At 44.3% G+C, this 23554-nt stretch overlaps 1 protein-coding gene across 1 annotated transcript in view; it reads right to left on the bottom strand.

Annotated features, from left to right (window-relative positions):
* The window catches only part of LOC144682711 (uncharacterized), a 302585-nt gene that overhangs the window by 165225 nt on the left and 113806 nt on the right, over positions 1 to 23554 (bottom strand). Inside the window, exon 2 of the mRNA XM_078545336.1 lies at positions 21468 to 22402. Coding sequence (XP_078401462.1) covers positions 21468 to 22349 — 882 coding nt within the window. The 5' untranslated portion in view covers positions 22350 to 22402. The remainder of the gene's footprint in view (positions 1 to 21467; positions 22403 to 23554) is intronic.

Below are 23554 nucleotides of genomic sequence, written 5' to 3'. Positions count from 1 at the left end.
TTCTGTGGTGAGAAACTCACCTGACACTGCAAACCTGTCCACCATCTACAAGGCAAAAGTCAGGAGTGTGATGGAATACTTTCCACTTGCCTGGAGGAGTGTGGCTCCAACAACTTTCAAGAAGGTTGACACCATTCAGGACAGAGCAGCTAACTTGATCGGTACCCCATCCACCAGGTTAAATATTCACTCCCTCTGTCAACGACCCACAGTGGCAGCAGTGTGTACCATCTACAAGATGCACTGCAAGAATTCACCAAGGTTCTTCAACAGCACCTTCCAAACCCATGACCTCTACCACCCAGAAGGAAAAGGGCAGCAGACGTATGGGAATATCACTAACTGCAAGTTCCCCTACAAGCCACACACCATCCTGACTTGGCACTATTTTGCCATTGTTTCACTGTTGCTGAGTCAAAATCCGGGAGGTCCCTTCATAACATCACTGTGGGTGTACCTAAACCAGATGGACTGCAGAGTTTGAAGAAAGCGGCTCACCAACACCTTTCCAAGGACAATTCAGGATGAGCAACAAATGCTAGTCTTGCCAGCAATGCTCACGTCCCGTGAAAGAATATAAAAAATAACAGTTGTTTTTCAGATTGGAGGAAGGTATATAGTGGGGTTCTTTAAGGATCGGTATAAGGACCACAGCTTTTCTTGATCTATATTAATGATCTAGACCTCGTTGTGCATGGCACAATTTCAAAATATGCTGATGAACAAAACTTGGACTTTTTGGGAACTGTGAGGAGAATAGAATTAGACTTCAAGGGGACATAGACAGACTAATGAAATGAATGAACGCATAGCAGATGAAATTTAATGCAGATATGTGTGAAGTGATACATTTGGGAGGAAGAATGAGAATGGGGCAATACAAAATAAAGCATAAAATTCTAACAGTGGTGCAGAAGCAGATGGGTCTGGAGTACGTATATGTGCATAAATCATTGAAGATGGCAGGGAAGGTTGAGAAAGCAGTTAATAAAACATATGGGATGGTGGGCTGTTAAATAGAGGCATAGAGTACAAAAGTGAGGAAGTTATGGTGAACCTTTACAAAATACGTTCAGCTTCACCTGGTGTATTATGTCCAGTTCTAGGCACCACAATTCATGAAGGATGTGTAGGCATTAGAGAGGGTGCAGGGAAGATTTACAAAAATGATTTTGGGATGAATGATTTCAGTTATGAGGATAGATGGGAGAAGCTGGGGCTTTTCTCCCTCGAGACGAGGAGGTTGAGTGGAGATTTGATAGGGATGTTCAGAATCATGAGGGGTCCGGTCAGAGTAGACAGGGAGAAATGGTTCCCATTGATGGAAGGATAGCGAACTGGAGGACATTGATTTAAGGTGAATGGCAAAAGAACCAAAGATAATATGAAGAAAGCCTTTTTATGCAGCAAGTAGTTAGGATCTGGATTGCACTGCAATCCAGAGAGTGGTGGAGCAGATTTAATTGCGGGTTTCAAAAGGGTATTGGATAATTCTATGGTGAGAAAAAATTGCAGGGTTACAGGAAAAAGATGAGAGAATGAGGCTAGATGAGTTGCTCTTACAGAGAACTGATATAGACATGATGGGCCGAACGGCCTTCTTCAGTGCTGTAACCATTCCATGATTCTATGATTCCGTCTTTTTGAAACATTTTGCGCGTTTTCTAGGCTAGTATCTATGGGAATTATTTGTGTATTATGTTCATCTGCATTGTTTGGAAAAAGTAGTACATGCCAAAGGAAATTTAATTTGTGACGTGCTTTTAATAATTTTCAACCTTAATTTGGCAAAGTGCTTATAAGATTTGTATGAAATTATAGAGGAAATGTTAGTTAAATAAGGTTGGCTTCAGTTTATAATTTTCTGTCTCTTTACTAACAATAACATTCCATTTGCTTATCCACCTTCTAATCAAATATCTTTATTGACCCAACCTATTAAATATTTCTGGTGATTCGTATTATATTTGGCTAAATAAATTTCGTTGGAACTCACAGGATTTAACAAGCCACGACTGAAACAGTGTAGCAGTGTGAAGGTATCTTGCAGCACTATGAACAATGGGTCTGTAAATGTTACACTGCTGAATGCACTGAGCTGAACAATTTATGCTAACAACATAGAGCATTCTGATTCACTCAGCATTTGGAACAAATTAATTTGCTCCTATTTTAAAGATACATTTAAAGATACTGAAACAATTGTTGTTGAAAATACAATAAACTAAAAATAATAATTTGTTTCAGCCGCATCTGCTTAACTAACTACATGAGTATAAAGAAAGAATTCCCTCGCAGCCAAACTATAAACAGTTTCAGTGAAGGTCAGGACAGGGTAGTTATGCAATCAGATGAATGGCAATGTATGTAGAGAAGGCAAGTCTCAGGTTGATACTAATGACTAATGATAATCCAGTCAAATAGTTTCAAGCCTCAACCTTACACTATTGAGAGAAGGCAGTCCCGAATTAAATTTGATACAATTTTCTAATTTTTTTCATCTGAAGGGCAACATTGCTTCAGCATTTGTATGAGGCTTTTTTTTAAATCACTGACACAAGCAATAGATTCACATTAGAGGATTGTCATTTCTTAAATAATGTGAAATGGCACATCACTCCAACAACACCATCCGGGGAATGAATCTAACTGTATCTGTGAATGCTTGAGATTACCTTTTCCCAGCTACTTATAACTTTGAATTTTTTCAACCTTTGCATCTTAGTCTTATAAAAGCATTGAATTAATTAAGATAATGTGGAACAAATTCCAAAGCTGATAAATTTTAATTATTTGCAATAAGGATAAAACTGGTTAACCAAAGTGCATTTTCACTTTTTATCCCAATAAATATATTACATTTAAAAATACCACCGTATAAATTTGAAGTTGTCTTTTGAAACATCAACCTGTGAAAACACACGCCTCACCCTAAGAATTGCATTTGGTGGTCTGGGGATCAACGTAATTTGGAAGCAAGAGCAAGCACAGTGTGCCATCAGCACAACATGCCATGGATCTGTGCTGTGGGATTCATTAAATCATATCCTAATAATATCCATACTAATTAAGTCCTCAGAGCTAGACTAGTTTTACAGTTAGCTAAAGCTGTGGCTAACACCTGACATTGAATGATACATGCTATTTTTAGCCCATGAATTTCAATGGTACCGCAAATCATGGGCATCTCTTGCTTGTGCTGGCTTTCTATCCTCCAGCTAATCACTAGACCCAAGAAGGGAAGAAAATGATTGATTGGCTAAAGCACAGGTTATATAGCAGCTATTCTGACCAGCTATATGTTGGGGACTACATATTATTCTTTCATGGGATGTGAGTGTTGCTGGCAAGGCCAGCATTTGTTGCTCAGCCCTAACTGCACTTGAGGAGGTAGCCTTCTTGAATTGCTGCAGTCCATCATGTGTAAGTACATCCACAGTGCTGTTAGGAAGGGAGTTCCAGGTTTTTGACTCAGTGACAGTGAAGGAACAGCAATATGGCTCCAAATCAGGATGGTATCTGAACATAAAATCTAGGCATCAGAGGGCTGATTTTCCTGACCATTTCCCCCAGAAGACACATATTATCTGAGTGCGATAGTCAAGGAACAGCTGCAGAGACCATATGCTGAATTTTTGCCTCCCACCCCTCCCCGAACCCCCACCCAAGGCTGGGAGCGGATGTGTCAGTTTCAGCCATTCACAACATTGGCCATTTAGGCCTTTGTGGGTTCCGGGCCCAGGAAGGCTGCCCACCCCACAAGACATAGACAATTAGGCTTGCTATGAATCTTGAAAAATGTAACACGAGGAGGCCGACTGGGATTTTCCTGTTTGCCTCCAGGTTCCCAAAACGATGGGGGTGCAGGTCAACTGTCTTGAGGCAGGCACCGAGTGAAAGGGTCGGGTGCTGGCATTTCTGGCACCTCTATAGGCACCCCCCACGCCCCCCGTCTGCCTATATAGGGTACAGCCAAATGCCACCATATAGAGGGTCGCTCTCCACCACAGTGATGGCCTGGCTGGTTTTTCTGTTTTTTAATTCAAAGTTTTTTAAAAATGGCTGAGATGACACCTTCTTGTTGTGGCATCCTTCCAGTACCTTGTACAGTAGCCAGGTGCTTTCTGAAGGCAGAAGGCCTCTGATTGGACCGCCAGCTTTGAAAGCCCGTCTGTCACCCTTAATTGGACCGGGAACCTGCCTCTATGCCAATTAAGGGCTCATCCACATGAAAATCTTAACTTTAATCAGTTTCCCACTGGAGGCAACTTTAGGACCCAAAAACAGTGCTGACTCCTGTTCCCCCCTCTGTGGTGAAAATTCAACGCCATTAATCCAAATTTCTCCACCATTATTCTACCACTGCAACACACACAAACCTAACTTCACTTAAACCATACAATATAGGTCCTTCAAGGCCTCATCTTATAGTGATTATGAAATCTGCAAACAGGAGGCACCCCAAAATGCAGGCTTGTGTTAAATCAAGGTGACTGAGGAGTCTTGGCAGCTAGGCAAAGAGAAACCAACATAATGAGATGAGGCCTCATCTACTTGCTCAGTTGGACATGGGTAGGATGGACAGGGTTATTCTGCAGTGTCCTGGCCAGCATTTATCCCTCAACTTGCGTCATTACAAATGGTCTGATTTAAATCTACCCTGCTATGTGTAAAGTAGCTGTGGCATTTGCCTGCAAAACAACAGTGCCTACATTTCAAAAGTAATTAATTGGCCATGAGGTGCTTTGGAACACCTTGGGCAGAATTTTCCCGTTGGCGATTTGGGGGCGGGGCCCACTCGCCGACGGGAAAATGACGTGGGACGATGTCGGGAGGAACCCCTGACGTCATCCCGGTCCATTTAATTATTGAGGAAGGCGGGCGGACAGCGAAATCAGCTGTCCACCCGCCGACCTGTCAATGGCCAATTAAAGCCATTGACAGGATAATTAAGCTTGTTAAATGCCCTGCCCGTCCAACCTTAAGGTTGGCAGGCAGGCCAGGAGCCCCACCGGGCTACTGACAATACATGAAACTTCATCCACTGGCGGGATGAGGTTTCATGTCCGTTTTTAAAAACTTCAATAAAGCTTATGTGCTTCTTATTAACATGCCCCATCTCGTGTGACATTGTCACATGAAGGGGACATGTTAATAATTTTAATATTTTTCTATTTTTAAAGATTTTTATACTGTCAGTAATCTCCCTGAGACAGCACTTAGTCTCAGGGAGATGTGTGCTCTTTGACAGATGGGGAATCCCTCCACCCCCCGCACAGGAAGTGCATAGCCCGCCCACTCAAAATTGGCCCGCCCACTCAAAATGGCGGCGGGCCCCGTTTCGGTGGCGGAGTTCAGCTGCCCGCCCGCCGCCAAGCCGGTGGGGCCCGCCCGCCCATCAAGGTAAAAATTCTGGCCCTTGAGGATGTGAAAACCATTATATCAATGTCTTTCTTCACAACTCTTGAGAGGTTGTAGGAGCAGGGGGACCTGTGTGTATATGTGCATAAGTCACTGAAAGTGACAGAACAGATTGAGAGGGCCATTAATCAATATCAATAGGGGGCTTTATCAATAGGGGCATAGATTACAAGAGCAAGGAGGTTCTGCTGAACTCAGCTGGAATATCGCATCCTGTTCTGGCACTTTATGAAAGATGTGAAGGTACTGGAGAGAGTGCAGTAAAGATTCAAGAGAATGATTCCAGGGATGAGGAACCTCAGTTATGAAGATAGATTGGGGAAGTTGGAACTGTTTTCCTTGGAGAAAAGAAGGCTGAGAGGAGATTTGATAGAGGTATTCAAAATCATGAGGGATCTGGACAGAGCAGATAGGGAGGTACTGTTCCACTCATGAAAGGATCAAGAATGAAAGGGTACAGTTTTAAAGTACTTTGCAAAAGAAGCAAAAGTGAGTGGTTAGGGTCTGGAATGCACTGCCTGAGAGGCATTTGAGATGGAATTAGACTGTTATTTGAAAAGAAAGAATCTGCAGGGTTACAGGGAGAAGGTGGGAGAATGGCACTAAGTGAATTGCTCATTCAGAGACATGATGCAGACATGATGGGCCATATGGCCACTTTCTGCACTGTAACAATTCTGTGATTCTTAAACAAATCTTGAGCCTTCTGAAGCCACAGGCCATATAGACCTGAATTCTTATTGCAAGAAATGACAGAATGAACCTGTATATAATTTAGCATTAGCTGGCCCTTGGAAAGACTACAACAGTAGCTAATGTAGGTCTTATTCATTTCTGGCTGTTATGCTATTGATTTTCACTAGCTTTCTTTTAAGAGATGTATTTTTGTTATCCTAGTCTAAAAGTCATTGCACCGCACTGCTGCAATCTTGCTGTATTTAGATGTTGATGACATTGAGAATGAAGGTGAGAGTACTCACAAGAACACAAGAAATAGGGGCAAGAGTAGACCATATGGCCTGTCGAGCCTGCTCTGCAATTCAATTCGATCATGACTGGTATTCGGTTTCAACTCCACTTTCCCACCCATTTCCCATATCCCTTGATTCCCTGAGAGTCCAAAAATCTGCCTATCCCAGCCTTAAATATAATCAACGATGGAGTATTCACAACCCTCTGGGGTTGAGAAACCCAAAGATCCACTTTGGTTGAAGAAATTCCTCCTCATCTCAGTTCAAAATGATCACCCCCTTATCTTGAGACTGTGCTCCCAATGTTTTAGATTCCCCAGCCAACAGAAACATCTTCTTAACATCTACCCTGTTAAGGCCCTTCAAAATCTTATGTGTTTCAATGAGATCACCTGTCACTCTTCTAAACTCCAGAGAATATAGGCCCAATTGACTCAGCCTCTCTTCATAGGACAACCCTCTCATCTCAGGGACCATTCAAATGAACCTTCACTGTACTGCCTCCAATGCAAGTATATCCTTCCTTAAATGTGGAGACTGAAACTGCACATGGTATTCCAGGTGTGGTCTTGCCAAAGCCCTGTACAATTGTAGTAAGACTTTTATACTACTGTACTCCAATCCCCTTGCAATAAAGGCCAACATGCCATTTGCCTTCCCAATTGCTTGCTGCACCTGTATGCTCTTGTTTGAGGGAAAAGGCAGAGGGAAAGTTACACTCCTGGCACATCTGAATTCAAGTCACCACAACAAAGGGGTAAATAAAATTTTTATTCTTTCAATTCTATGGAGGCACGAAAAGCAGGTTCACTCCTCCTCACCCCACAAAAGTCTTCTGACATGCTGCCTCCCATTCTCACCCTCTACCTCTCCCACCACTCATCCCAGGATCCGTGACTGCACTTTCCCACCATCCCATCAGACCTATTTGCTGGCCTGGCCCATTTTCTGCTCTCTGAAATTGGTGAGTGACCTTGGTGAGGGAAGCATCCTTTTGGCACCCTCAGAAAAAATTTAAACCCTCCTGAGAAATAAAACAATTATCTATAAAGCAGGTGTCGAGCCTGGATCTGCCTTTTCATACTTCTTATTATGTTTTGTGGTTTCTATTCCAGACATTTTTCTTGCATTCCACTTTTCAGACTAGTCCTGAAGGCAAATCCTTGCTCCCTACAAACGGGTGTCAGTCATGGATCAGTCGGTAGCTCTGACCAAAGCATAAGAAATAGGCCACTTGAACCTACTATGCCATTCAATAGGATCATGGCAGGTCTGTGACATTAACTCCACTTTCATGCCTGATACCCATATCCCTTGATTCTCTTAGAGTTCAAAAATCTATCAACATCAGCCTTGAATGTACTCAATGCCTGATCATCCACTGCCCTCTGGGATAGAGAAATCCAAGAATTCACAACCTTCTGAGTAGAGAAATGTTTCCTCATCTTAGTCCTAAATACCCCACCCCTTATCTTGAGACTATGTTTCTTGGCTCTAGACTCTTCTTCCAGGGGAAACAGTTTGTCCACATTTACACTATCAAGCCCTCTCAGAATCTTTTATGTTTCAATGAGATCTTATTTCATTCTTGTAAATTCCAAAAAATAACAGCCCATTCTACTCAATCTCTCTTCATAGGAAATCCTCTCATCCCAGGAATTAATTGAATGAACCTTAAGTGTATCACCCCTAAGTCAGATATACCCTTCCTTAGCTACACAGAACAAAACTGTACACAATACCCCAGGAGTGGTCTCTGTGCAACCATAATGAGTCTGATGCCCAATATTCCAGGACACTTTAGATTTCACTATTTGTATGCAGAGTATTAACTCTGTGCAGTGTTCCTTGAATTTACTCCCAGCAAATTCAATTCCTACTATGTTAAGTGCCCCACTTCCAATTTGAACAATTTCTAGGCTACACATTTTAAAAACTTATTCAGAACAAATATACCTCTTAAACCTAGAGCTGCCAATCAGACATGTATTCTCACAAAACACACAGGGTGCTTAAATTTAAATGGAATGGCTTGGCCTCTTCCTCAGATATCTGTAGCAGATATAACATATGTTCTGGAACTATCGTGTATTAAAATATGTTCAACAATGTTCTGAACACAATAGGGTTTTTTGCTTAACCTCCCCACCCCTTTTACCATGAGAGTGAAAAAAATAAGCAAACAATGTGAAATGTCATAGACAAAAAGCCCTTTATATAACCTTCTTCATCAATACCAACCATCATTCACTGTGACACGAAAGGCTTGAAAATTTTGCAATCGCTGAAGAAACTGATGTCATACCTTCCTAAACTATAATAAAGAAACTTTCAACTAGGCATAAAGAGGTGCCATATACAAAAAAAAAATGATTTCACTTTCAATGAAGCTAAAATTCGAAAGTTTCTAAATTTTACTCAAATACAGGCCACTTTGGTTTCAACACTTATTTTAAGAACACAAAAAGTATATTTGATTTTCATAGGAGCAGGAGTAGGCCATTTGGTCCTTTGAGCCTGCTCCAACATTCAGTAAGATCATGGCTGATCTGGTTTGGTCTCAGCTCCGCTTTGCTGTCTGCCCTCGGCGACCCTTGACTTCCATGCCTAACAAAACTCTGTCTAACACTGCCTTGAATATATTCAAAGATCCAACCTCCACTACTTTCTGCGGAAGAGAACTCCACACACCAAAACCCTTTGGGAGAAAAAGATTCTCCTCATCTCCATTTTAAAAGGAGACCTCATATTTTTAAACTGACCCCTAGTTTTAGTCTCCCCCACAAGAGTAAACATCCTCCTGGTATCCACCCTATCAACTCCTCTCAGGACCTTATATGTTTGAATAAGATCACCTCTCATTCTTCTAAACTCTAATGGATTTAGTCCTAATCAGGTCAACCTTTTTTCGTAAGACAGCCCCTTCATCTCAGGAATGAGTCCAGTGAACCTTCTCTGAACTGCTTTGAAAGCATTTATGGCCAGAGTTTTCCACCCCAGCCAGTGGTGGGGTTCATGGCAGACGGGGATGGGGAATACATCAGGATGAAAAAATTCAGGTTCCCAACAGTAAGAAACAATTTCTAGGTCCCAACTGTCATGGCGGGATAATGGCTGGTTGCCATTCCCGCCAAAGGCCAGCAGGAAATATTACCATAGAATTAATATGAGTTAAATGAGCACCCCACCGGAATTCTCCCCCCACTGGCAAATTATCCGCCCCACCAGCGGGAGTGTACGCCAGTTGGAAACACGACGTGGCGTTCACATGGCGAGGACTTACCAGGAAGGTTCAGGCTGTTGCACTTGGTGGAAGCTGCTTGGTGACTGGTGGGGTTTGGGGGGTAGAGGGGGCAGTGGATGGAATGCTGGAACATGAGGTAGGGAGAGAGCAGATGACATGGGGGGTGGAATGCTGTAACATGAAGAGGGGAGAGGGCAGACAACACGGAGGTTGCTGGAACACGAGGGGTGGGGAGGGAGGGCAGGCTAGAGTGGGGGGAGGGGAGATGAAACCAGGGAGCCTTGCAGGGATTGGAGGGTGGGGGAAGGAACTGGGAGCAGTGCAGGTTGCATGTGAAAGCAGCAGACAGTGAGGGGAGGAAAGCATGGGGACAGTGAGGGGGGTGTTCAGAGGGGGAGGTATGTGGTGTCGATGAGGAATCTTAGGGGGTAAACCAAGGGTACTGGTGGTGGGAGGACACAGTTACTGTTAGAGGGGCCACGGGATGCAGTAAGGTGGGAGGGTGAAAGTGCGTCTATGGCAGGTGAAGGGTTAATTTGGGTGATTGGAGGTGACACAGAGGTGCACACGGATCCTCGGGTGGGGGGGTGGTGGGCAGGATCAGAGTGGGCATGGAAACTGTGACAAGCATGGGCTCATAGGGGAGAGAAGGCATGTGAAGAGTAACAGTGATGGGCTGAAGGGTGATGGGGGAAGGTTCATGGGTGACAGATGGCAGGGTGAAGGTAACACTGCTGGGGGGAGAGTGTCAATGGTGATACGGGGGAGGGTGTGTGTTACAGGAGGAGGGTAGAAGGTGTTGGAGACGCTCTGAAAGCTGATGTGCACCATCCTGATGCTAAGGCACAGCACTGATCCACAGCCTTGATGTCCAGCTCAAGAAATATTGCTGGGGAGGAGGGTCATTGGATGGTCGGAGCTGAGGGTCAGCTCAGCTGGATAACTGAAGGGGATCTCTAGTAAGCTGTCCTGATATGGGAAATTTCTTTCTATAGAGTCAGAAAGGCAGTGGAGGGAAAGGGTGTGTTTCAGAGGCTTCTCGCACATGGCTCACAAGGGCCTTGGCAAAGAGCAATGTCTTCAGGTGCAGGCATGATTCAGAGGGACAGTCAGCCTGGGATGACACCTAGAAAAGTCAGAGGGGCATGGGGGTTGCACACAAGCATTAACCCAAGCAGTAGCAGCAAGAAAAACCCAACAGACTTCAGTAAAGAGCAATTAATCATATATTTACAGAAATGCAGCAACTATTTACATTGCTTCTACATCTGTGCTACCAGAATTAGCTTATAACTTCTTAATTTTCCTTACACTACCGCTATGTCTAGGTGCTTCCCTGACATCCACAGCAGAGGTGGAGGCAGTCTGCTGACCACAATGCTCCCTTGTCTCCGATGACCTTGGTGGGCGTTCTCTGGAGGCCGGAGACTTGGAGGGCCCAGGCCTTCTTTGTGTCTCCTGCTCTGGGGCAGGTGCACCCTCAGTGGTCCCAGAGGCTGGAGCTGATGGGGTCACAGGCAGAGGGGACTCGGAAAGCCTGGACATGCTTGGAGAGTCCCAGGTGGAAGCCCCAGCGGTGTCCGCCTGATGTTCCTCCTCCCTTTGGGCGCTCGAAGACCCCTCCCTGACTCCTTGAAGAGAAGGAGCACCTGGAGGAAGGTCGAGGTGCCTGTGCCCCTCTTGTGTAGCCACTGTGAGACCTCGCCCATGGCTACAGTGATGCAGTGTAGGCTTGAGTGCATCTCTGGCAGAAACTGGGCACTCTGCTGGACAAAGATCTCCATGGTGTCCGTCATCCTCCCTAAGGAGCACTCCATGCACTCGCATGTCGGTGTCACGACATCAGAGAGCATGCAGATGGACTCCTTTGCCTCGTGTGCCACTTTGTTGAGGGCCTCTGACGCCTATGACTGATGCTCCCCCATGTCCAGCATCTTGTCCATGACCGCTCCCAGAGACTCATCTTCAGACTTGGACTTAGCAGAACACTCTTCTCCAGCAGTCCTCTGAATGCCAGAGACCTTGGCTTTCACTGCCTCTTCCTGCTGTGGACATGTGTTCATGAGGTGACCACCAGAATGTGAGGCCCAGCCTAAACTAGATCTATCAGCCACTGAGGTGTGTGTCTCTGGGCTGGTGGAAGGTTAAGGTGAATTTTGTGATGGCTCTACAGGTGAAAATTCATCATCCTCATTCTCTCAAGAGGTGCCACGCGGGCTGGGGCTGATTTCAGGCACAGGGGCTGGCCTCACCCTCTTCCTGCTGGCACCTGTGATGGAAAAAGGAGAGAATGAATTACTGCACAGCCTGTCTCCTACTTAGCACAGAGCCTCACCCTCAGGTTCCAACTGGCAGAGATTAAGGATGCTTCCTCACTGCATGGCTGGGGGAGGCCTACTTTACCATCGGCACAGTCACGGTCCTCCCCTGCCAGCTCAGCAGCTGCTGCTCAAACTGTGTGTGGGATGGATTTCCAGCAGGTCCCCCTCCTGTCTTCTCCCTTTCATGCCTGTTGTGAGCTGTCTTCTCCTGCGTAAAGATAGAGATGGTTTCTGATGTGGGCGCAGGTTGCAAGCTGCTAATTCTGTCTAATGAGTGACCACATGATTCCCCAAAGGCTGAACACCATAGACACATGTGAGGGGTTTGAGGAAATACTGTCTACTAGCCTGGATAAGTGTAGCTCCAACAGCACTCAGGAAGCTGGAGGTCATGCAGGACAATGTAGGCCACTTGATTGACACCTCATCCATCACTCTCGCTATTGAGTCCCTCCACCACCAACCCATTGGAGGCTGTGTACTTTGGCAGCACCCTCCAGACCCGCAAGCTCTCGCAGCTACAAGGGCAAGGGCAACAGAGGCATGGCATCAGCTGCATCTGCAAGTTGCCCTCAATGCCAACACTCATTCCCCCCCACCAGTGTAGCTGGGTGAGCAACTCGTAGTTACCGCCCTCCAGCAGGCCACATGGACTGCAGTGGGTCTATGAGGCAGCACCCCAGCACCTTGTGAAGGGCTTTTATACATGGGCAGCACAGATGCTGGCCTTGCCATTGACAGCCACGTCCCAGGACCCATTCAGTGAGGTGACTATGGGGTTCACTTACTCTGGCAGCACGGATTAAGTCATTCATTCTTTTTCTGCACTGCAGGATGGCCCTCCTCTGCTCAGATATGGCATTGACCACCCTAGCAGCCTCCTCCCAGTCAGGTGTGGTGATTTGGATGGGCCTCCTCCTCCCATCCCTGTGTCCTCCACAGCCTGGAGGAGAGTCTCCAGTGAGGCATCGCTGAAGCATGGGGCCAGTGCCAGCTGCTTCCTTGAGATCATTTTATCTTGCAGAGTTCTTGCGCTGTTCATGAATGAAACGCCCAGGTATCTTTTAAATATAGTGCCTGGATATGATGGCAGGGTGCACGACTTCCTTCCCTCCCCACTGCACATTTCACCGGGAAACTCCTGGCTGCGTAATTAATGAGCCCAACATCATGCGATTCGGCGGGTTTACCCACTAAGCTCTGCGGTGAGAGTCCCTCCGACTTCCTGTCCCCACCATGGGACTTAAGCTTGGAGGGGAAAATCCTGGCCTAAACCGTTTTTTAAATAAGGAGACCAAAACTACATACAGTACTGCAGATGTGGTCTGTCCAAGGCCCTATACAGCTGAAGTAAAACTTCCCTACATTTATATCCCATTCCTCTTGCAATAAATGCCAACATTCTATTTGCTTTCCTAATTACTTGACGTACCTGCATACTAACTTTATGCGATCCATATACCAGATGTCATCACCACGGATCATAGTCCCGAATTACTTACGGACATATTGAACTTTTAAGTAACAAATTTTTTTTAAAAAAAGAATGTACAAGCAAAAGCTGGCTGAGTCTATAAAATAACCATTTGCTGGAAAATTCCTATGTGGATTACACTTGACCAACTAGTCCAGAGAACAGAATGTTGCACCTAAAAGGGTGTCAAGGTCTACTTTAGACAGAGACACTTCAAAGGAAGAGATGAAATGCAAAAGCTGAACTCTAATCTCCTGTGGTTGCAGAGACAATGGAGACTGATTACCATCTCAGCAGAAACCATCTCCTGTTGAGTTATATCTCAGACTGTGGACATGATCTGAGTTGAAAGTAAGCAGTTTCTGGGTGAAAGACATGTTTGTTTTTCCCCTTCCAGCAATACACAAGAAAAGAGGTTAAAAAGCCAACTGCAACCCTGGTCTCTGTGTGCTAGTTTTTGGTGTTCCAAGCCTGGTGTGCAAGAATGTGCTGTGAAGGTCATAGCTGAAGAACATCAACCAGGTGTCCCTGCAGCTTGCAGGTAAAAAGTCCTTTCTGATTGCTGGAGGCAAGTCACAAGTCAGCAAAGCCACAGTTGAAAAGGAAACGGGAAAACTCCTTTCAGCTAACCTGCAGAACCAAGAATCTCCAAAACCACTGCTTAACTGCTAAAGTCAGCTCTACCGGAATCACCCAACTTAACGCCCACAATGTTTTGCCATCTACTCCTCAAGGACAAGTCAAAGACTGATTTGTATTTTTTTTAACCTTTATTTCTGGGCTCACTTCTCATTTCTAACCTGTGTTGCATTTTTATTATTTTTTCTCACGTTTTAGTAACTAATAAACTCCCTCTTTCTTTGGCTCAAGAAAGCCTGGTTAAATTGGCCCCTTTTAAAACATAAATATATTTGGACTGGGAAAAGGTATCCACGAGGGAAGGGATTCTTTTTAAATTAACCTTGTTGTAACCAACCAAGGGGGTTGAATAAATAAGGGGAGCCAATTCATCTCTCCTCACTCAGGAGCATAACAATTTGGGATACCTCATCCGGCATCATAACAAATTGGAGGAATCTCACCCGGGGACCAGGCGTAACAAATGACACCTAGATCATTCTGCACCACTGAGTTCTGCAATCTTTCTCCATTTAAATAGTATGCTGCTTTTCTATTCTTCCTGTCAAAGTGAACAAATTCACATTTACCTACGTCATACTCTATCTGGCAAATTTTTTGGCCACTCACTTAACCTGTCTATCTCCCTTTGCAGACTCTCTACCTCCTCTTGACAATTTACTTTCCTACCTATCTTGGTGTCATCGGCAAAATTAGCTATCAAATTTTGGCCCCTTCATCCAAGTCATTTATATAGATTATAAATAGTTAAGGATCCAGCACTGATACCTGTGGCACTCCACTAGTTACAGCCTGCCAATCTGAAAAAGACCCATTTATCCCTCCTCTCTACTTCCTGTTAGCCAACCAATCACTTATCCATGCAAGTATGCTACACCCTATACCATGTGCTCTTATCTTGTATAGTAACCTTTGATGTGGTGCCTTATCAAATGTCTTTTGGAAATTCAAGTATGCCACATCTGCTGGTTCCCCTTTATATCCACCTTGAATGTCACTGTCAAAAAACTCTAACAGATTAGTTAAACACAATTTCCTTTTCACAACACCATGTTGGCTCTGCATGATCAAATCGTGATTATCTAAGTATCCTGCTATAACCTTAATAATTGATTCTAGCTCTTTCCCTATGATTAATGTTAGGCTAACTGGCCTATAATTTCCTGCTTTCTGCCTCCCTCCTTTCTTGAGAGAAGGTGTTCTATCTGTGCCACCACTTCTTTTAAGATTCTAGGATGTAGGCCATTTGGTCCTGGAGACTTGTCAGCCTTTAGTTCTAATAGTTTTCCTAGTATCTTTTCCCTGGTGATGGTGATTGTCTTAAATTCATCCCTCCCTATCACCTCTTAATTTTCAGGAATCTTTGGGAAGTTTTCTAGGTCCTCTACTGTGAAGATAGACACAAAATACCTGTTCAATGCCTCTGCCATTTCTTTGTTTTCCATGATCAATTCCCCAGACTCATTCTCTAAAGGACCAACACTAGTTTTAGCTAATCGTTTCCTATTCAACTAATTGTAGAAACTTTTGTTATCTGTTTTTATATGACTAGATAGCTTTCTCTCATATTTTACTTTCTGCCTCTTTATTAGCTTTTTAGCATTCTATGCTGGTTCTTAAAATCTCCTCAATCCCCTGATCCAGCACTATTCTTTGCAGATTTGTACAATGTTCCTTTCAATTTAATGCTAACCTTAACTTCCTTATTTAGGCACTGTTGATGCATCCTTCCCAAAGGCCCTTTCTTTCTCACTGGAATAAATCTTCTCTGAGTGTATTTTAATATCTCCCTAAAGATCTGCCACTGCAACTCTACAGTGCTGACTTTTAACTTAGTTTCCCAGTTCACCTTAGGCAACTCTGCCTTCATACTCTCATAGTTACCTTTATTTAGGTTTAAGACACGAGTCATGGACCCACAGTTCTTGCTTTCAAACTGAACGTGAAATTTATCATGTTGTGCTCACTGTCACCTAGACACTCCCTTACCATGAGGTTATTAATTAAGATAAAAGCAAAAAACTGCAGATGCTGGAAATCCAAAACAAAAATAAAAATACCTGGAAAAACTCAGCAGGTCTGACAGCATCTGCGGAGAGGAACACAGTTAACGTTTCGAGTCCGTATGACTCTTCAACAGAACTAAGGAAAAATAGAAAAGAGGTGAAATATAAGCTGGTTTAAGGGGTGGTGGGGGGGGGGTGGGACAGGTAGAGCTGGATAGGGGGCCAGTGATAGGGGGAGATAGCCAAAAGATGTCATAGACAAAAGGTCAAAGAGGTGTTGAAGGTGGTGAGATTATCTAAGGAATGTGCTAATAGGTAACATTAAGGGTAGAAAGCAGGACGAGCAAGGTACAGATAGCCCTAGTGGGGGTGGGGTGGGGGGAAGGGATCGAAATAGGCTAAAAGATAGAGATAAAACAATGGATGGAAATACATTTAAAAGTAATGGAAATAGGTGGGAAAAGAAAAATCTATATAAATTATTGGAAAAAGGGGGGGATAGGAAAGGGGGTGGGGATGGAGGAGAGAGTTCATGATCTAAAATTGTTGAACTCAATATTCAGTCCGGAAGGCTGTAAAGTGCGTAGTCAGAAGATGAGGTGCTGTTCCTCCAGTTTGCGTTGAGCTTCACTGGAACAATGCAGCAAGCCAAGGACGGACATGTGGGCATGAGAGCAGGGTGGAGTGTTGAAATGGCAAGCGACGGGGAGGTCTGGGTCATGCTTGCGGACAGACCAAAGGTGTTCCGTAAAGCGGTCACCCAGTCTGCGTTTGGTCTCTCCAATGTAGAGGAAACCGCATTGGGAGCAGTGAATGCAGTAGACTAAATTGAGGGAAGTGCAAGTGAAATGCTGCTTCACTTGAAAGGAGTGTTTGGGCCCTTGGACGGTGAGGAGAGGGGAAGTAAAGGGGCAGGTGTTGCACTTTCTGCGGTTGCATGGGAAGGTGCCGTGGGAGGGGGTTGAGGTGTAAGGGGTGATGGAGGAGTGGACCAGGGAGTCCCGGAGGGAACAATCCCTGCGGAATGCCGCCGGGGAGGTAAAGGGAAGATGTGTTTGGTGGTGGCATCATGCTGGAGTTGGCGGAAATGGCGGAGGATGATCCTTTGAATGCAGAGGCTGGAGGGGTGATAAGTGAGGACAAGGGGGACCCTATCATGGTTCTGGGAGGGAGAGGAAGGTGTGAGGGCGGATGCGCGGGAGATGGGCCGGACATGGTTGAGGGCCCTGTCAACCACCGTGGGTGGAAAACCGCGGTTAAGGAAGATATGTCAGAAGAACTGTTTTTGAAAGTGGCATCATCAGAACAGATGCGACGGAGGCGAAGGAACTGAGAGAATGGGATGGAATCCTTACAGGAAGCGGGGTGTCAGGAGCTGTAGTCGAGGTAGCTGTGGGAGTCAGTAGGCTTGTAATGAATATTGGTGGACAGTCTATCACCAGAAATTGAGACAGAGAGGTCAAGTAAGGGAAGGGAAGTGTCAGAGATGGACCATGTGAAAATGATGGAGGGGTGGAAATTGGAAGCAAAATTAATACATTTTTCCAGGTCCAGACGAGAGCATGAAGCAGCACTGAAGCAATCATCGATGTACCGGAGAAAGAGTTGTGGGAGGGAGCCGGAGTAGGACTGGAACAAGAAATGTTCCACATACCCCATAAAGAGACAGGTATAACTGGGACCCATGCGGGTACCCGTAGCCACACCTTTTATTTGGAGGAAGTGAGAGGAGTTTAAGGAGAAATTGTTCAGTGAGAGAACAAGTTCGGCCAGACGGAGGAGAGTAGTGGTGGATGGGGATTGTTCGGGCCTCTGTTCAAGGAAGAAGCGGAGAGCCATCAGACCATCCCGGTGGGGGATGGAGGTGTAGAGGGATTGGACGTCCATGGTGAAGAGGAGGCGGTTGGGGCCAGGGAACTGGAAATTGTTGATATGATGTAGGGTGTCAGAGGAATCACAGATGTAGGTGGGAAGGGACTGGACAAGGAGAGAATGGAGTCAAGATAGCAAGAAATGAGTCCCGTGGGGCAGGAACAGGCTGACATGATCGGTCTGCTGGGACAGTCCTGTTTGTGGATTTTGGGTAGGAGGTAGAAGTGGGCCGTCCAAGGTTGGGAGACTATGAGGTTGGAAGCTGTGGAAGGGAGATCTCCAGAGGAGATGAGGTCAGTAACAGTCCTGGAAACAATGGCTTGATGTTCAGTGGTGGGGTCATGGTCCAGGGGGAGGTAGGAGGAAGTGTCTGCGAGTTGACGCTCAGCCTCTGCGAGGTAGAGGTCAGTGCGCCAGACAACAACAGCACCACCCTTGTCAGCAGGTTTGATGACAATGTCAGGGTTGGACCTGAGAGAACGGAATGCAGCAAGTCAGAGAGAGACAGGTTAGAGTGGGTGAGAGGAGCAGAGAAATTGAGACAACTGATGTCACGCCGACAGTTCTCAATGAAAAGATCAAGAGAAGGTAAGAATCCAGAGGGAGGGGTCCAGGTGGAGGGAGAATATTGGAGGCGGGTAAAAGGATCCGTTGAATGGGGAAAGGACTCCTACCCAAAGAGATTTCACCTCTTTTCTATTTTTCCTTAGTTCTGTTGAAGAGTCATACGGACTCAAAAAGTTAACTGTGTTCCTCTCCGCAGATGCTGTCAGACCTGCTGAGTTTTCCCAGGTTATTAATTAATCCTGTCTCACTGCATTTAACCAGGTCTAGGATAGCCTACTTCCTGGTTAGCTTTAGAATGTACTGCTCTAAGAAATTGTCCCAAAAACACTCTATGAACTTATTTTCCCGGCTACCTTTGCCAATCTGATATTCCCAGGTCAAGATTTTCCAGTTGTCGGGCAGGCTCAGCGGGGGCGAGTGGGAGCGGCCATGAAACAGTCCGCCACCCACAATTGGGTCCCGAAAACGATTTCACGCTGACTAGCCAATTAACAGCCAGCTAGTGTGAATCACGTGCTGCAGAGCTCAGCGCTGTCAGGGTTAGAGGGGAAGAGGGCGATGTGGAAATTTGGGCATATGCGTGGATGCACGCACTGAAAGCTCCCGAGGCACAGAGCTGCCTCAGGGAGCTGAAGATTTATAAAATAAAAGTAAAGAATTTTAAAATGTTAAAAACATGTCCCCTCATGTGTCACATGAGCAGAGACATGTTAGAAATTTGTTTGAAAAGTTTTATTTTTTTAAATCACTGATTGAAACCTTATCCGACCTGTGATTGAAGTTTCGCAAAAAATCCAAAGGCCGCCTGGCCAATTTGCTTCCCCACCAACTGTAAGGTTGGCTGGGCAGCGAAAAATTTCTTTTAATTATGACTTTAATGGCCTTAATAAGCCGCTTAATTGTCAGCGGGTGCGCTGCCGACTCCCCCGCGTGCCTGCCGACCGAAATATTGCATGAGTGCGCGAAGACGTTGGAACGCTCAACTGACCTGCATCATTTTACGCTCGTTCGGGTCAGGCGCCTGCACACCCAATGGGTGAAATATTCTGCCCCCAATCTAATGTAGATTAAAGCCACCCATGATTATCGTGGTACCTTTCTTAAACACCGCATCTATTCTTCCTGTATGCTATGTCCTACAGTGTAACTACTGTTAGGAGACCTATAATATGCTCCCACAAGTAACCTCTTACCTTTACTATTTCTTATTTCTACCCAAACTGATTTTCCATCTTGCTCTTTCAAGCTAAGGTCTTCTCAGTAATGAACTAATGCCATCATTAATTAACAGAGCTACCCTGCCCCTTTTTCTTAGCTTCCTGTCATTCTGATATGTCAAATACCCTTCAAGATTCAGGTCCCAGCCTTGGTACCTTTCAACCATGTCTGACAAGCCTTCCAGCTCATGTATATTTATCTCTAACTGTGTTAACAATTCATCCCTTTTGTTACAAATGCTACATACATTCAGATACAGGGCCTTAAACTCTTTTTCTTACCATTTTCAGCTTCATGTGCTCGTGCACAATTCCTGTCACACTTTGGAACTCATAACCAAATTGCTGCCCTATTCCATTACTTTGTTGTTTCCCTTTACTATATCTCCTCTGACATGATCCCTTCCCCAATTATTTAGTTTAAAGCTCTCTCTACCGCCCTAGTTATACAATTCGCCAGAAAATGATCCCACCATGGTTCAGGTGTAGATCAGCCCAAGAGTTCAGCTCCCACTTTCCCCAGTACTTCTTCCAGTGCCCCATGAATCGAAAAAACCATTTCTCCCACACCAATCTTTGAGACACGACTTCATCTCTCTAATCTTATTTACCCTACACCAATATGTTCATGGCTCAGCTAATAAGCCAGAGATTATTACCCTTGAGGTTCTGCTTTTTAATTTAGCCCCTGACTGCTCATACTCCCTTAGTAGAAACACTTTCCCAGTCCTATATATACTGTTGGTACCTCCATGGACTTCGACCACTGGATGCTCCCCCTCCCACTGCAAGTTCCTCTCCAGCTCAGGGCAGATGCCTGGCACCAGACAGGCAACACAGCCATCTGGACTCACACTTTCGACTACAGAGAACGGTATCTATCCCCCTGACTATGCTGTCTCCTATCACGGCCACGTTCCTCTTCACTCCCCGCACATGAATGGCATCCTGCATTATGGTGCCATTCTCAGTCTTCTCATTCAAATTGCAGTCCTTCTCCTCATACAAACAGATAGCAAGTATCTCATACCTATTGGACAAAGTCAGGGGCTGAGGCTTCACCATCAGTGCTTGCTGCTTCCCCTTACCTATCTGACTCACAGTCAGACCTTCCTGTCCCTGACCAACTCTAAGGTTCTGCCTAATCTCAGGGGAGTGACTGCCTCCGAAAATAAAGCATCCAGGTAACTGTCCCCCCTGATGCCCCGCAATGTCCACAATTCAACTCCAGCTCAGCAACTTAGAGACGAAGTTGCCTAAACTGCAGACATTTTGTGCAGATATGGTTGTCTGGGATTATAGTGCATTTCAGATTCTCACATGCTGCAGTCCATGGCACACCATTAGCCCTGCCATTTCTGTCCAACTTTATTAATGTAATAGTCAATTAGTTAATAATTTACACAGATAAAGTAATAGAAAGTTGCACTCACCTCGCTTGGAGACAAGGAAGGAAACTCACCAACCACCGAAGACTGAAAAAGTAGAAAAAGGAGCACCTCCTCGCCCCTCTGCCCCAAATTCTCACCTGAACCAAATTCCAAACTCCTCACTATGTCTCAGTCAGGGTTAGTCTCTTGTCCGCATACCCCTTTCTATAGACTGAACCATGCTAACGTGACATTCAATTTACGTGACATTCAATACTTTTCTACGCATATTACTGAACCATCAACAGCAATGATATAACTCACAATTTAAAACAAAGTACTACAGCACTTATTGCAATTCTTACCTCTTTTCCTGCTTCTTCTTGCTTCTGTGGACTGTCTTTTTCAGGAATCTCAACCTTTTCAGAGTATTTCCCAAATTGGCAGCAAGATATATTTCCACTAGAAAGACTGCTATTCTGCTTTCCACTGGTTGCTCGCTTTCTTTTTCTCATAAAATATCCCATGCTGTGTGGTAACACTGTGAAGTTATCTTCAAAAGAAATAGGTCCATATAACTCATCTGATGCTTCACAAATATAGAGTTCAGTGATTTCATTAGGCATACATTCTGTTTGAGACCCATAGTCAGAAAATGTGGTAATGCTTGATCTGAGCTTTTTGACTTCCAGCTGACTTGGTGAACTTACTGCATTGTATGCATTTTTATGTGGAGAAGAATTGGAAGACGCTACCTCAGGAATTGAGGCATAATCTAACTCCGCATCACCACTTTCAAAATTCCATTCTGCTGGGTGCAGTAAGACTCCATACTGGCAACCTCCATCAAGCTCTGTATTCCTACTGGGGTGTTTGGACACCCTGCACAATTCCAAAGGTTCCTCTACACAGAACAGTGTAGGGGAATTCTCAGTCTCTAAACTTTTACCACAATCTTCCTTGGGATCATTACTTTCAGCTTTATTTATCTTGTATGACCTTTCTTGTTCACAACCAGTCAAATACTCTTCTTCCTGTGTATATGTCGATGCCTCCAAACACATGACCGATGCAGAAATGGGTAACTTCTGATGATTGGCACTGTATGCTGATTCCATTCCAGTTTCTTTATTAGAAGTGTTCACAAGTGTGCAGGAACCATGAGCAGCACTGCATTTTATATTAAACCGAGGCCTTGATGCCTTACTTTTCCATGTTGCTAAGTGTCTTGTTGATGTACAAACCATTAAGAGTCAATGATCTTAGCTTTACCCAAATGTCACCACCATCAGCCACACACCTATGAAATAAGATTTTTAAAAAGCATTAATTTCACTGAAACATTTATAATGGAAGGAGCTGTCTAAAATGGGTTCACTTCTAACTTGTGGGGAAAGTCATTCATCTACCCACAGTAAAACACAATCAAATTGGCATTTTTGAAGGTAATAATGTTATCTAGGGCTGTTATGGGTACTGAGTATATTAATTTTTTAAGTAAACAAGAGAATAAATAGAATTAGATTAAGATACCACAACTATATAGTAAACACTTACCTGCAACTTGCTAAAATGAAAGACTTCATTTTAAAATTGATAGAATTCCTTTACAACTACCAATACAGTTGTCAAACTCACATTTTATCTTTGTATAGGAAGAGAAGATGAGTAATCGAACTGTGCTAACTTCAGAAGAGCGAATGTTACAAAAAACTGCAGTTATAATGCACATAAATTGTTGCAGTGTAATTTTCATATTGCAGTGGGTATATTTTCCTCTGGTTATTATTAGTAATAAAGAAGATGGGCATTATTATGCAAGGAATCCTAATGTGCAAAGAGGAAAATATCCCCAGCGTGAACAGCAAGAGCTCTCAGTTGAACATTTTGTTAGATATGAGATCATGAGGCTGAGGTAGTCACTACTGCTTCACCTTCACAGCAGTTAGTACAAATGACATTGGCAGAGCCAGCTTCTTAAACTTTAATATTAAATTTTACAAAAACTCCAAATGGTATACCTTTGAGTTGCTTTATTAGAAAAAAGCCAATTGCCCAAACAACAGTTTTCTAAGGTTAGCAAGTACTTTATGTATGATTCAAGTATTGTATTCACACAAATTTACTTCAGCTTTACAAAGGATTACATAGATATATGGCACAGAACAGCCTAACCAGCCCATGCTGGTGTTTATGCTCCACTCGAGCCCCCCTCACCTTTTCTCATCTAAATTTATCAATAACCATTTATTCCTTTTTCCCTCACATGCTTGTCTAGCTTTCCCTTAAATACATCTATAATATTCACTTCAACCACACTCCCTATGGTAGCAAGTTCCATATTCTTCCCACTCTTTGGATAAAGAAGTTTCCTTTGAATTCCCTACTGGATTTCTTGTTGACTATCTTAAATTGATGGTCTCTAATTATGCTCTTTCTCATCAGGAAAACA

This window comes from Cetorhinus maximus, chromosome 7 (assembly GCF_964194155.1).
Source record: "Cetorhinus maximus chromosome 7, sCetMax3.hap1.1, whole genome shotgun sequence".
Taxonomy (NCBI): Eukaryota; Metazoa; Chordata; class Chondrichthyes; order Lamniformes; family Cetorhinidae; genus Cetorhinus; species Cetorhinus maximus.
This window is presented reverse-complemented; position numbering and strand designations above follow the sequence as displayed.